At 46.7% G+C, this 14922-nt stretch overlaps 5 protein-coding genes across 5 annotated transcripts; 2 read left to right on the top strand and 3 right to left on the bottom strand.

Moving 5' to 3' along the window:
* Positions 1-1029: 1029 nt before the first annotated feature.
* On the bottom strand, positions 1030-2197 carry PAAG_12272 (26S proteasome regulatory subunit rpn11; the record flags this gene model as incomplete). The annotated part of the gene is made up of 3 exons (XM_015847784.1): positions 1030-1178; positions 1278-1813; positions 1920-2197. The coding sequence occupies 3 exons, from the start codon at positions 2195-2197 to the stop codon at positions 1030-1032; spliced, it is 963 nt and encodes a 320-aa protein (XP_015702580.1).
* Positions 2198-3139: 942 nt separating this feature from the next.
* On the top strand, positions 3140-5515 carry PAAG_06742 (histone deacetylase RPD3; the record flags this gene model as incomplete). Its single annotated transcript, XM_015845991.1, has 4 exons — positions 3140-3334; positions 3502-3802; positions 3874-4415; positions 4478-5515. 4 exons carry the CDS (start codon positions 3140-3142, stop codon positions 5513-5515), a joined length of 2076 nt encoding a protein of 691 aa, XP_015700426.1.
* A 1271-nt stretch (positions 5516-6786) lies between these two features.
* PAAG_06743 (60S ribosomal protein L23) lies at positions 6787-7485 on the top strand (the record flags this gene model as incomplete). The annotated part of the gene is made up of 3 exons (XM_002791151.2): positions 6787-7023; positions 7298-7375; positions 7453-7485. 3 exons carry the CDS (start codon positions 6787-6789, stop codon positions 7483-7485), a joined length of 348 nt encoding a protein of 115 aa, XP_002791197.2.
* Positions 7486-8466: 981 nt separating this feature from the next.
* On the bottom strand, positions 8467-10374 carry PAAG_06744 (hypothetical protein; the record flags this gene model as incomplete). The annotated part of the gene is made up of 1 exon (XM_002791152.2): positions 8467-10374. One exon carries the CDS (start codon positions 10372-10374, stop codon positions 8467-8469), a length of 1908 nt encoding a protein of 635 aa, XP_002791198.1.
* Positions 10375-11391: 1017 nt separating this feature from the next.
* PAAG_06745 (hypothetical protein) lies at positions 11392-14641 on the bottom strand (the record flags this gene model as incomplete). Its single annotated transcript, XM_015845992.1, has 3 exons — positions 11392-14300; positions 14367-14510; positions 14581-14641. The coding sequence occupies 3 exons, from the start codon at positions 14639-14641 to the stop codon at positions 11392-11394; spliced, it is 3114 nt and encodes a 1037-aa protein (XP_015700427.1).
* Between the last annotated feature and the right edge of the window lie 281 nt (positions 14642-14922).

Below are 14922 nucleotides of genomic sequence, written 5' to 3' on the forward strand. Positions count from 1 at the left end.
AGTCCGGTAGAGTTGGCACTCTCCGTTTTTGAAGCTCAGAATAGTTTATACAAATGATCCTAGATCTTTTGATTGAAAACCTTTGAAGAGAGTGCTGAGTCAGCAGCCCTAAGCTTAAAACCTTCCATCTTCAATTTCTTCTTCCTACTCTTTTTCTTCTTCAACCTAATTGAAAGTTGCACCCTGCGGAACGAAATTTGACACTATGCTTACCATTCTCTCCATGTGCATAGGGTTGTAAATGCTGGGGAGATCAATGCTCAGTCCGTCGTGCCACCCCAAGAACGTTAGTTAGGCTTCTTTTGGGAACCCCGTGAGCTGTTCTGTTCCGTTGGCATCGATATATGTTGCAGAACCAAACAAGTGGCTGTTTAGCAATCTGTATGTTAGAATTTTATGAAATGGTGTTGAGCTCCTGTTATTTTTACCCTTGCTCTCCGTAGCTAGCTCTGTAGAGTCAAATGAATTTGATGTATTATCTTCTTTGCTTTTTCTTTTTTTTTTCATCTCGACCAGTGTGTTTCCCGTATCTGCCAGAGAGAAGAGGTGCTACTCAATGCAGCAAAGAATAGCCTCACTCGGGTCCCACTAACGAGTGAGTCAAGTTGGAGATATCTTGCTTTAAAATGACGTATCACTGTCACCAGTTTCATTTATTCTATCAATTTACCGTACAACAATATTCGATATGGGTAGATTGGGTATTATACATTGCGCTCTTCTGACTGTACATGCCATCGCGTCCGGACTTGAGCCTCTTTTGGGAAATGTACCACAGATTGTTGTTCTGCTCAGCTACAAATCTCCCCTCCAGGTACTTTGTAACCATCTTACCACTTAAACCTCTCATGCCTTTCACAAGTTCTAAACCGTAAGATCTCATCATGCCAGCGTACAATATAGTATATGCGTATCTCACGCGGCAAGGAAAAATTATCATTAGAGCACGTCTATAGACAGATAAAGCTTGATATTGCATGCCCAAAAAAGGAGCTGAAAAAAAAAAATTAAAATCAGAAAAAGGTAACCTTATGGCTCTTCATCCACATCCATCGACTCATTCTGTGGAACGTTGCTTTTGCTAGACTCACGGGCCAAAGAGGCCACCTTGTCAATCATCTGCCGTGAGACTGCTACAATATTGTCTTCGATGAGCTGCTGGCCAACATCTTCGATATCTATTGTCCCATGAATACAATAGTTAGCAAAAACAATATAATATCACTAGACCACAGTGAATGAACGGGGTTGAGAAAGGTGGTATAAGCAGCACTAACGTTTCTTCGGATCCACCTTCCCAACGTATCTCGTCTTCAATTGATCCTTCGTCAACTCCGTCTCCTCCTTAACCCGCTTCTCATAGCCTTCCGCAAGACTAACAAGCTTCTTCAACCGATCGATATTCCTCTGCCCTTCTTCTCTAAAGTCATTCATCTGCAACGCCTCCGTCCATACATGCTTATGCAGGTTCATCAGCATATTCTCTTCCAGTCCCGTCTTGCGATAGTTAATTGCGATACTATAATAGTGGCGATTGAGGCCGTGAATAAGCGCTTGGATGGACGGCTTGTTGAGGTGTCCCAAGTTGGAAGTCGTCTGACGTGGCTCCTGGCCCATCATCAGAGTCTGTGAGGATATCAGGCGGAAGGCGTCGATGACAACTTTGCCTTTGACGGATTGTATGGGATCTACGACGACGGCGACGGCGCGGGGTGTAAGTTGTTCGAAGGACTGTTGGGTGTTGATGTCAACGGAGGAAAGCCAGCAGCCGAATCCGGGATGGGAATGGTACCATCCGACAACGGTCTCTGGCCTATACGTTACGACATGTCAGTAATGATGAATTGTGATGCAAGTATTTTGTACAGGACGATGTATAGATATAGATATAGATATCTATATTATGGATCAAAACAGACCTTCCCGTTTGTCGAAGCATCTCCATCATCTTAGTCTGGAAGACAGGATCGACAGCTTCAACACTAACACCCGTGCCGCTCTGAGGCATCGCAAACACATCAACCACTCTAACGGTAAACTCGTCGACGAAGTCTCCCAGCATAAGACCCATGACTTCCATAGGGACACCTGCACGGCCATGCCTTAGCATCTTGAGAAGGGCAAGCGACGAGATGTGCACGGTTTCTGAGTTATCGATGAGGTTGGGCGCATCCTGAGAAGCTGCAATGTTAGACATTTCGAGCAAGAAAGTAGCAAAGTGCCAAAATGCATAGGAAAGATAGTTATTGGAGGCTTTTTAAGGGGCGCCTTCATCCCCGAAATTCCAAGAGGGGGTGCGGACGAGGCCTGTCCTGGAGGGAGATGAGGGTGCAAAGGTGACACAACTGGGAGGTATTTAGCTTACTGCGCCTGGAACTGCGTTACCCATGCCCATTCCCTGGGCAGCCTGCAGCATCCGATTAAACCGCTCCATGTTTGCGATATGTGATGTTGTAGTTGAAAATGTAAACTAGGCGGAATCAAGGCGGGGAGGTATCGATGGAGGATGGTTTGGGCAAAGTTGGAGCGAGCTCCAACACTTACGCTCTCCGTTGCTGGAGAAGCTCATAAACAGGGAGTCTGTTCACGATCTCAAGAGGTTATATCTGACGGGGGGACTGAGCAGCTACCTGTGCTATGTATATCTAAGTTAGGTAAAAGGCTGATGAGATCCTTTTCTATCTGTTCTGTTCTGTTCTGTTCTTGTTTGTCTGTTGGTGCTTTATTTCAAAGAGCTGGAGGCGACTGCCTGCTTAGTCAGTCGCCTGTTCCCAGCTCCGCAACTTCTCCGCCTGCGCCTTCAGCTCCCATTTTCCAGTCGCTCTTCAACTGCTCCACTATCCTCAACTATCCTCAACTGTCCCAATGAGATAGGATAGGACTGTGGTGCATCAAATATCCTCTCACCAGCAAGCAGCGCCTGGAATTACATGCACTATACGATGCTCGCACTCGATTGCTGACAGCATCCCTCCATTATACCCCTGTTTTTCGATCTCCTCTCTCACTATACATCCCATTCTTTTTTTTTTTTTTTTTTTTCTTTTTTTTTTCATATTTTTAATACTTCCATATAGCGACCCCGACCACCGAGCTTCAACCCTTTCCATACAGCATATTGGCGGACGCAGAATCAGCCATGTCGACGTCGTTCGCCCCTCTCGACCTGGGCATCGCCAACGGGCCCGCAGACAGGAAGAGAGTCGCCTACTTCTACGATTCAGATGTGGGTAACTACGCTTACGTCGCGGGCCATCCCATGAAACCCCATCGCATTCGGATGGCCCATAGCTTGGTCATGAACTACGGTCTATACAAGAAGATGGAAATATACGTACGTTTTCTCTTTCTTTCTTTCTTTCTTTTTTTTTTTTTGTGTGTGCTTTCGCCATTCGCCCTTTCTCTCTCTTCATACTTTTTGGATTTGAAATTTCTCTTTGATGAGCCAGATTTACTAATAACTTTTTCTATGCCTTTTCCGCACCTTTGTATGTTGTGCAGCGAGCAAAACCAGCGAACAAGTTCGAAATGACCCAGTTTCACACGGATGAATATATCGATTTTCTCGCGAAAGTTACACCCGATAACATGGATTCATATGTGAAGGAACAGAGTAGATACAATGTCGGTGATGACTGTCCTGTTTTTGATGGTCTCTTCGAGTTCTGCGGAATCAGTGCCGGAGGCAGTATGGAAGGTGCAGCGCGCCTCAACCGAAATAAATGCGACATCGCAGTCAACTGGGCTGGAGGCCTTCACCACGCGAAAAAGAGCGAAGCCAGTGGCTTCTGCTATGTAAATGGTATTCCTGCCACTCTCCTCTCTCAACAATCGTGAATGACTCCACTTACAAACTAAATTCCTTCGTTTTAGATATTGTGCTTGGTATCCTCGAGTTGCTCCGTTTCAAACAAAGAGTTCTTTATGTGGATATCGACGTCCATCATGGAGATGGAGTGGAAGAAGCCTTTTACACTACGGACAGAGTCATGACAGTTTCCTTCCATAAATACGGAGAATACTTCCCTGGAACCGGTGAATTACGTGATATCGGCGTCGGTGCTGGTAAACACTATGCCGTCAATTTTCCGCTGCGAGATGGTATTGAAGATATAAGCTATAAAGGGATTTTTGAGCCGGTCATTAAACATGTTATGGAATGGTATCGTCCCGAGGCCGTCGTGCTCCAATGCGGCGGAGACAGTTTGTCTGGAGACCGTCTTGGTTGCTTTAATCTGAGTATGAGAGGACATGCAAATTGCGTAAAATACGTGAGGAGTTTTGGTATTCCCACCATGATCGTCGGTGGCGGCGGTTACACCATGAGAAACGTGGCGAGAACCTGGTGTTTTGAAACTGGAATTCTGGTTGGCGAGCAGCTGGGGACTGAGTTGCCATATAACGACTACTATGAGGTAAGCCTTACCGCCATCATCTACTCCTCTTGCTATATTTGGTAATTAAGAGTATACTGTAGTACTTTTCTCCCGATTACGAACTTGACGTCCGCCCGTCGAACATGGATAACGCCAATTCCAAAGAGTATCTCGACAAGATTCGAATGCAGGTTATTGAAAACCTGAAGCGCACTGCTTTCGCACCATCTGTGCAGATGACAGACGTCCCCAGAGGCCCATTAATTGACGGCATGGATGACGAGGCTGATGCCATCTTAGACGATCTTGATGAGGACGAGAATAAAGACAGACGGTTTACCAAGCGGCGGTTCGACCAATACATCGAGAAGGAAGGTGAATTAAGTGACAGCGAAGACGAAGAAGAAGCGGCCGCCAACGGCATTCGCCCGCAGCCCGGTGTCATCAAGCGACGGAACCAGGTCAACTACCGAAACCTCGACGGTGATTCCGGTGTTGATAGTGGCCTTGCCACTCCCCGGGAAGAATCGTCGATACCAGATGATGATGCTGGTCTCGATGATAAGATGGAAGATGTCGAAGAAACTGAAACGCAAGAGAAGGCAACACCGTCTCCCGAAGAGCCGACAACTCGATCAGAATCAAGGATGGATGCAGATGATGTCTCTGAGGGCAATGGGGTCGCGTTGCCCGACGCTGCAGCTGCTGCAGCTGCTGTCGCTGACGAGGAGCAGCAGGAGGAGGAGGAGGAGCCATTGGCGTCAGAAGCCATATTAACCCGTGCATCAGCTGTGCCGGAAAATGCCGACTTGGAGGACACGATGATGGAAGATGCGCCCCCGGAAGAACCCGCCACCAAGGACTCCACGGAGGCACCAATATCTGCACCTGTACCCAAGGAGGAGCCGCGTGAATCATCGCGACCCAAATCACCTGCAAGTGGAACCCCCACGCCTGCTGTGACTCTTACTGCCGCCGCTCCCGTGACAGCTTCTCACCCATCTGAGCCTGCTGCTGGAGCAGAGGCGTTGGAAACAGTCACGACCAAAGCCGCTGAAGCCGACATAGTTTCGAAAAGGGAGTCGTCTCCTCATGGTGAGGAGAAGAAGGAGAAAAGGGAGGATGATCAAATGGCATAAATGTATCTGGCTGAGTTTTTGAGTTTTTTGCTCAGGTGTTGGTTTGAACAAAGCAGAGGGACTCGGGCGCTCAGGGTGGATTTAGGAAGGGATTTTCATCTTCTTTTTTCATCTTACATTTTTTTTTTTTTTTTTTGTGTGTGTGTTCTTTTCTGTGTATTTGGACTTTTTCAGGGGGCGCGGTTGATCATGCCTGGCGTATGTCACTTTTTCTTAGTTTCTTTTTCGGGTTTTGATGCCGAGTAGTTCTCTTTTAATATCTTACATTTTACCTTTTTTTGGGGGCTTTTTTCTTTTACTTTGTTGGATCAATGTAGTTATGTATTTTATGTGATGTGCTATTTGTTAATTTTATTCTTCTACCCATCCTCCGTTGCTAAAAAAGAAGAATTACCGCGTCCATACGGTAATATTAGATATCAACTTCTAAGGGTATCTATCCCAGATTGGCCTAGCTTTAGGGCAACCCCCGTGACCAGCTGACTAATCCTTCCTTAAACCGAGGAAATGGCGCCAAGAGTTTGTACCAGCCCACACTAAGCGAAAGGCGACCTTGAAGATATTCACCACAACGACGCTGCTGAGAGCCCGCAAAACCACACCAACTTCGACGACGACGACGACGCCAAATTGTCCCTTCGTACATCAGTTTCTTTTTAGCGTCGAAGTAAACAACCTTTATACTCTAACACCATGTCGAAGAGAGGGTAAGCTGAATAGTCAATCAATCCCCTTGTTGGTTGTGGATGGGTGGAGATTGGTGGGATCTGACGGAATGGAAGCAATGAAGGAGAGGTGAAAAAAATAGAGGGAAAATGGGAGATTTGTTATATGAGGAGGAGGAGGAGGAGGAAATGGAAGGAATAGAGATTGAATATTTTGAGGGGCAGGGGGAAATGTATAAATATATATATATATTGAAGGAACTGGAGAAATGCTGACCGAATTCTGTTTTATTCTTATAGTCGTGGTGGTGCCGCCGGTAACAAGCTGAAGATGACTCTCGGTCTGCCAGTGTACGTTTGGACGACAATTCCCTTTTCCTCTCTCCGTTCATTACATCCCCGTGAACCTGTCTCTGGGAAAACAAAGATGATCAACTCGTTTATTTTACAATTCACCCACACACCCCCATATCCATCCTACACGAGCATTGCACTACCCATCTCATCGAGGAAATCGTCCAAAATAAAAGAATCTCGAAGCTTTGAGGATTGGACGCCTAAATTAATACATAACTAACCAAAGACCTTTTACACAGCGGCGCCGTGATGAACTGCTGTGATAACTCCGGCGCACGAAACATCTACATCATCTCCGTCAAGGGCATCGGAGCCCGTCTTAACCGCCTCCCCGCTGCCGGTGTTGGTGACATGGTCATGGCGACTGTCAAGAAGGGAAAGCCCGAGCTGAGAAAGAAAGTCATGCCCGCTGTTGTTGTGAGACAGAGCAAGCCGTGGCGACGGGCTGATGGCATTTATCTGTATTTTGAGGATAATGCTGGTGTGGTGAGTTGAAGATTGCTTCTGCTTTTTTACTTCCTATCTATTTCCCTCTGTTCTTTTTCGGGTTGGGGGTTTGGGATGGCTATGGGGAGACGTGTAGAGGCGATTTTGTGGTTTCTAAAAAAGATGAGCCATGTTGGTTTGTTGGTTTGCAGGAGATTCAAATGGGTTTTGCTATACGGCAGTTGAATGTTTTTTCGCCTTGGGACATGGAATCCTGGAATCCATGCGATGTTTTCTCAAGACAGTTTCCATGCTAACTCATCCATATATGCAGATTGTCAACGCTAAAGGTGAAATGAAGGGCTCAGCCATCACCGGCCCAATTGGAAAGGAAGCTACAGACCTGTGGCCGGTGAGTTCCATAAAACGTACCCCTACATTCCGTACCAGAATATATATATGCTAACACCAACTTTTCTTCTATAACAGCGTATTGCAGCTAACTCGGGTGTTGTGGTATAATGGTGCATAGGGAGGGGAACGGCCGCTCTTTTTTTTTTTTTTTTTTCTCTTAGAAATGAAAGTAATCTTCAAGGCGTTGTTTTGTAATGCGATACGCAGAAACTTGTTCATCAGTTTTTTTATATTATTCCTTTTCTTCCCTTGCTTCCCCCCACCCCCCTTCCCAGTTCTTTCCTCCTTGCGTCCATTTTTCCGACTTCCAACATGTCGCCATCCAGTGATAATTCGATATAAAGGCCCTGAGGATCACAAGTAGGAACCAATGGAATGACAACAATACTACGAAGACAAATTAAGCAAGGGGAACGTTCATTCTTGATGTGAAGACTACGAAGGAAGAAATTAATTAAGAAATAGCCATGTTAGCAAGAAACGTGTGAGAGGAGAAGTCTGGCACCTCACATTCGCTTCCCCCTCCTTATCACATCTGGCAAACCCTGTCTTTGCCGTTTAGAGTCCAGCTTGCTGTGAAATATATGGATTCTTTTTTCCCAACAGAAGCAACTGGCCATATACGTATGGTCATTTTAATTTCATTCAATGTGAACATGGGAGTTATATATTTGCCAAGTAGATAAGCCCTTTCTAGGTTCCCAGGAATTGTGGCTCGTTTAAGAGATAGAGTCTCCCCGCTGGGGCACAATTGACTCTCCCAGGAAGTGCACAAGTGCTCTTGGTGTTCTCTCTATCGCTTCCAAAAAGCAGGCGTTGTTCAATTGACACACTGTCAGATTGTTAGACTCAGTAGTGGACGCCCATACCAAATATTTTCTGCCCAGGAATAGAAATATGGAAACCAAAAGGGATGGGAAGAACATATATTAATTAGGACCTAAAGGTCAGGAGACCGTTACAAACATTCTCTATCATGCTAATAATAGGAATACCTGGGCATACAAAGTCTCATCCCAAAGTGAATCCAAAAAAAACGAAGACAAGGGTATCTTAATCGAGAAAAGCCATTACCCCATTTCAGGTAATTCAATTCTTAATTTTCACTGCCCCCTTCGAAACCTCACTCCTCCGTCTATCGGGGGAGGCTTTTACTCCGCGAGACGCCTTCTTCACACCCGCACCACCACTCTTCCACCCCTTGGCTGTTGATTCTGTAACAGCTCCACCTGGGGAACTGTCAACCAACCACCCCCAAACGCTCAACACCCCTGAAATTATAACTAAAATAACGGTGACGATTCCAACAACATGAATGGTCCACCAGATATGCTGCACTCCCAACCGACATGTGGAAATCTCATACCTCCATTCCTCCACAGAGGGATCAGAGTCAAACCACAGAGAAAGGAAACCAGCATTACCGCCAAATTCACCCATCATTGAGCGGAGAGTAACTTCTCGAATGCTAGGCGTATCCTCCTCCAATGATGGCAAGGAATACGATTTATGGCGAGGATACCTTATAACCTCCCAGGACCAACCAGGTGACGGAGCCCCCTCCGCACCATCCTGTGTCACAGATCGATTTACGAAATGCAAAACGTCACATCCAACATGATCATGACCAGTCAATACCAATCCATTCCGCCCCTTCCCCTTAGCAGGAGCATTTGAATCCCCGCTCAACCCAAACAGCCCCTGCAATATCCCCATCTGACTAGCATGTGGACTGAGATGATTCTGCTCGCGTAAGCCACCAGCTTTAAACCTCGGCCCCTGGCCCTCTGGTGGCTTTTCGTCGTCTTTGTCGTAGAAGCTGAAAAAGGGGCCATCGAAGCAGACTCCCTGACGCTTATGGAGTGGGAGGTGGGTCAGGAGGAGCGTGAAGGAGCTTCGGTCCTCGACGGGTTGGGATCGTTGTTGGATCACGTCGTTGAGGAAGTCGTAGGTGTGTGATTGGATGGATGGGGAGAGGGCGGGGGTGTCCAAGATGAGACTGTTTAGTACGACGAGGTGGATTGAGGGAGTGGTGGTGGAACTGGGTGATGGTGATAGTTCATCTGTGGAACTGGTAGCAGCTGCAGAGGTGGTGGTAGTAGTACTACCAGCTTCATGAGGCGATGTCGTAAGATTATCCCGAGCAGCCGGATAGCGGAACCTGATATCCCAATTTGCCCGTCCAAAGACCCTATCGAAGCGCTCCATGCGTGCCTCGCTAATATCGCCCGCATATCCAACATCGTGATTCCCCGCAACGTTAATGATGCGATTCTTCCAGGCTTCAACCGCAGAATTGGCCTGTACACTACCACTCTCCAATAACACTTCCTCCACCTTCACATCCCTCCCATGCACACCTTCACCACCCGTAACAGTTATCTCATCATCAACCCGAACCCCACCGCCAAAAACGCGATTCCAGAACCTCCACGCGCGCCATTCGAACTCACCATCCGTCACCCATTGGCTCCCCATAAGATCACCAAGTACAGTAACATGCGTAGGCTTTGTCCACCAATGCAACGACTGGTATATATGTGCTAGATAGAAATCATTTCCAAAAAGATCTAACCGTTTGCGCGCCCCTGAAAACGCGAACGGGATATCGACCAGTAGAGTGTCAAGCAGGCTACGACAAATCGCGGATAGAAAGTCCGTCCATGTATCTGTCGATGCGACGGCTTCTCGGTATGTGGCGAGGCGATTGAGGAGGCTGTCATTCGGGTTTGGGAGGGAGGTATCCCCTTCCAGCTGGGGGTCGGCTAGGATGAGCAGGCGGAAAGGTGCGATTTGGGTGTAGTGGGAGGGGTCGAGGGGAATGTTGATGTGTTGGCGGAGGGTATTTAGGAGAGCGGGAGGGTTGGAAGGGCTTGAGGCCGGGAGGGGGAAGTTGCAGCCACAGAATATTGGGTAGAGGTAGAGGTAGGTGAGTGATGTTATTGAGATGGGGAGGAGGATGGAGAGGAGTTGGTGAAGGGAGGTCTGGAGGGACATAGAGTCGCAGGCATTGGAAGTCCGTTTTTTCACTCTCTGTCTAACCACACTACTGTCAGTTGAGTCTTATTTTCATATTTATAAAATGTGGTATATAGAAAATACCCTGTCTGCGAATAATAGAAGGGCTACTTGGGGTGAAACATTACGGGGTCTGTGGAGGGAAATAGGAGGGAGGCTGTTGTCCCTTTGCTCGGCAGGGCTCGCGTCTCTTGCGCCACTTCTGAACACTATGAGAGCTGCAGGAGGGACAAAGTAAAACATGCCCGTACACAGGCAGATAAGACTTACTTGTCAAAACAATACACACTACAATTATATACAGGAATGAAAGCTATACAGTGGTATTATTGCTCTAATAGCAGTTAAAAGTAGTGTACAAAATAAACCTTCACTTTCGAGAGGAAAAAACACTAGTTGATGTAAACTATGTTGAAGGACTGAAAACAAAATGCCATATCAATCAATTACAAATTCTTGATGAAATAGGAGAAAGAAAAAAAAACAAGGAAGAAAGGGAAAGTGGAGCGCTCCTCTGTAATTTTTTTTTTTTTTTTTTTTTGGGGGGGGGGGGGGGGGGGGAAATGAAAGAATAAAGAGATTAAAAAATATTTCAACGTCGGTTCATTGTTCTCAAACTCATTCATCTTCCTCCTCATATCGATTTAATTCATATCGTCAAAGGGGGAAAGAAATAAAAGAAATATTTCTAAAGGGAAGGGTATATCTCATGGAGCGCCATATGTTCAACTCCTGCAAAGGAAAGAAAAGGAAAAAGGACACAAATGAAATGAAGATAGAACTTGGTGTTGAAGAATAAGGTAACAAAAGCGAAGAAATGGTGTGTGTATGTGTGTGTGTCGAAGAAAAAGAATGACGGTGGGGGGAAATGCATGCATTGTTATAAATGTAGGGCAAATTCAAGACATAACTTAAGGGTAAAATATGCCTTTTGCACAACAATAGATAGATATATGGGACACAAACAAAAATGAAAAGAAGAAGAAAGAAAAGCAATCACTGAGAAATAGTCTGCGGCCTTGGCATCAACTCAGATGTCCCAGTATCACCAGCTTCAAGCCTCTTTAGGTCCAAGCTAGCACGCTGTTTATCATTTCCTTCTCCATCCTTCTGAGTCTCAACATTCAGACCCTCGCCAGCTTGCCCGTTGGCTGAATCAATATCTTTCTCCGAAGCAGCGCTGTTGCCGCTATTAGCGTTATTATTGTTATTACTATTATTGACATCCTTGTCCTTGCGTTCTGAACCCATGAGCGCAGGAGGGCGCTGGTTCATAGCGCGAGCCTGCTTCAAACTAATGGTCTTCTGCTTGTTTGTGGTTTTGATGGGTAGATTCAGATCCCGCTCGATGGTCGCTTTCATCAGCGCCGCCATCCACAGACGACCCTGTTGGATGTTGTCGACTTGGAAAAAATGAATGGAGGGCTTGGTAAATTGGACCGCTCGTGATAATCCGGCTTTCGGGGGGACAAGTTTGAAGATGAACGGAGTATCGATTGCAGAAGTCTTGGAGGTATCTGAGACAGTATCTGAGGTCTTCCCACCACCCTTGTTATTTGGCGAGGTTGGAGAAGCGGTTGCTCCGGTGAGTGTAGCGTGGAGAGAAGTGATTGTGTCCTGGTCGGCGCGGAATACGCGGTGTGAGGAGATATCGATTAGTCCTCGCTCCTCCGTGTCATCTTCCGAGTAATAATAAGACAATCTGCGGCCACGGAGAACGAAAAGGCGCGGTTTCCATGTGGTCATCAGGTTAGAAGATTTTTTCTTCATCCAGCCCGAGTAGTCACATCCGATCATTTGTTCTTGGGGTGTCTTTTTCTCCAGCCCTCGCGTGTATGCACTTGTATCTTTCTTCGATTTAGAGCGAGAATTGGAAGCCTTTGCCATCGTTACTAAGGCAAACGCCCCCTCGACGTTTTTCGCAGAGCTATCTGTGCTTTCTATGTCGAAGCTCTTGGACGCACCAGATGTGGTACTCGAATTTGTCGTACTCGAGGACTTCAGAGGTTCTTTCGGCAGATATGATATAGGAGACGAGACCAATGCTTTCTCTTGTCCAGTGACTGCGTCAGATATAGCGCGTAAGCCTATGGCACGACGTACTTTGGGTGCAACATTTTTGAGATTGGAGGACGGCAGTGGAGACGACCGACCTGAGCTTTCTCCATCTGTCTTCGAGGAAAGAGGGGAGAGTGCAGAGAGAATACCATGGCTCGGGCTCGTGGTTTTTTCCAAGTTCGTCACTGTGGGAGTTTGAGACTGGTCCGCAAGTGAATCCTTGCAAGTGAGGCTAGAGTCATCAAACTGACCTTTGAATGATCCTCCCTGGAGAAGCTTGGGCGAAGAAAAATTGGGTACAAAATCCCGGATCGAATCTACACTACCAAAACGCGAGTGCCGTTTAACACGAATTTGTTTCAAATCCTCTGCAGTAGCACTGGACTGCCTCGAATGGCTGTAACTTCCACCTGTTGAATCGCGCTTTGTGAGGACTTTGCGAATCTTCCGCATATCTAGTTCACCACCAGAGAAATATCCACGATCCAAATCAACAGGGTCCACCGCGAAAGAGGAATCGGAGTCACCAGGTTCAGGACCACCAAGTGCTTGCTGGCGAACAGATCCTCCCTGGGATCCGATACACGCATCAGGCCGACCACGTACTGGTTGCGAACCCGAGGCCATAGTCCATCCCCTGTCAAAGGAAGATTTCGCATCTCGAGGAGTCTGCGTTGGCTTTCCAACTATCTTCTTATTCTGGTTTAACGATGCTGGTGAGCCATCTATTGATGAATGCGGGCGAGGATAGTTGTATTGGCGAACGGACGCAGCTGACGGTCTCAAAGCACCATCTAAACCGGCTGATTGGTTTAGATGAGAAATAGATGAAATATTACTACTGAGAGTTGAAGATATTGAGGACGCTATTCCTGGAGAGCGTCTCGCAGAGGCACTTCTCGATTGGTGTGCGCGGTGGGTATGACTTTCAGTGAGGCTGGGAATCCTTGGAAGAAATGAGCCTCCTGCTCGACTCTGAGATCGATCGAAGTCTTCAAAAGAGCGGTCTTTGTTGGAGAAGGGAGATGTGGACTTCCGTGGCCACTTAATGCCTTTAATCTCTTCCTGGAAGGTCTTGATTATATGCCACGTCTTCAATCTTCTCCCCATAACCCCAAAGTTGAACTCTTTCATGTAAATGAATTCCTGGTCCATCTCCAACAAAACATCTCCGGTAATTTCCTGCTCCTCAAAGATCTCGCAGTGTTTCGGATCAACACCAAGTTCGTGAAGATGTTGGGCTGTCTGGTGGTGATCCCAACTCCTTACTGCAGCTTCTGTGAGTGTAGCTACCTCCTCCTCGTCGGTTTCTGCGCCGGGGATGTATGAAATTCTGTGATCCAGATGGCTGCTGTACTCACTGCCGGAATCGTTGTGATTTTTCTGGTCATGAGCAACAAAGCTATGGCGAGGAGTGTTGAAATTGGTGATATGCTCATCTATAACACTCAGGGTTTCGTTCATAACTGGACTATCGTCACCGTTCTGACGAGCCGACATGACTTCGCTCATAGATCTTTGCATTGTCTGCTGCATGGGAAATGAGGAAGACAGTGGTGGTGACGTGGTAGATCCTTGCTGCGGTTGTTGGGCAGGTAGTACTAACGTATCACTTACAGATGTCTCAGTAAGAGAAGGTTTGAAATCGACCCCACTCACTTGACGTGACGCTTGTGGGGTTATGTCGTCATTGAATGATGGCGAGGCAGGAGTTGAAGAAATTTCCGTTACTTTAGGTGAGCCCGGCGGCTCACTATTTCTCTGTGATCCTGATGGAGTAGTTGAGTTTGAAGCTGTGTTTGATGGTTGTTGACGAACTCCTAATTTGGGTATGGTTGTCGTATAAACTAACGCATCACTTAATCAATTGTGATCACGACAGTATAAAAAAGTTACTTTTTGAGGTTCCTTACCGCCGGGGAAAAGACCAGTTCTATTTTCAGCCACATGTTTGCCTAAATACCATCCATCCCCAAAGCCTTCATCGAGCTCCAGTAACTCAACCTTGTCTCCTCTGCGAAGGGTGAGTTCGTCGGCTCCACGAGCTTGAAAGTCGTCTATCTCAGATTGTGCGATAAGCCCAGGCCCTGGCAACTTATAATTGCGTAGAAGAAAAGGATTACTCACGGACGACTACCAGGAAATCTCCAGGTTGCACACCTTGGGGAAGCTCCGGCGTATAAGGCATTGTTAAGGCCGCTATATATATCAGGGATGAAAAAAGTAAATATTTATAAAATGCTAGACCCTTCAAATTGGAGGACGAAGGAAATCATGGAGCACGCAACTGTTTGCGATTCGTGAAACGGGAATGGCCCAGGCGTTGTTCGGCTTAGGCTTTCACAGGGTCAAGTAATTCACTGATTAATCTAGCTTGTAAAAGGAGAACATGAAAATCGCACTCACGCCGTCCGATCCGAGGTCGAGGAATGATTGCGGAACTAGGTGAATTATGTGGGGGTTTTAGAA

Source organism: Paracoccidioides lutzii (assembly GCF_000150705.2).
Source record: "Paracoccidioides lutzii Pb01 unplaced genomic scaffold supercont2.20, whole genome shotgun sequence".
Lineage (NCBI taxonomy): Eukaryota > Fungi > Ascomycota > Eurotiomycetes > Onygenales > Ajellomycetaceae > Paracoccidioides > Paracoccidioides lutzii.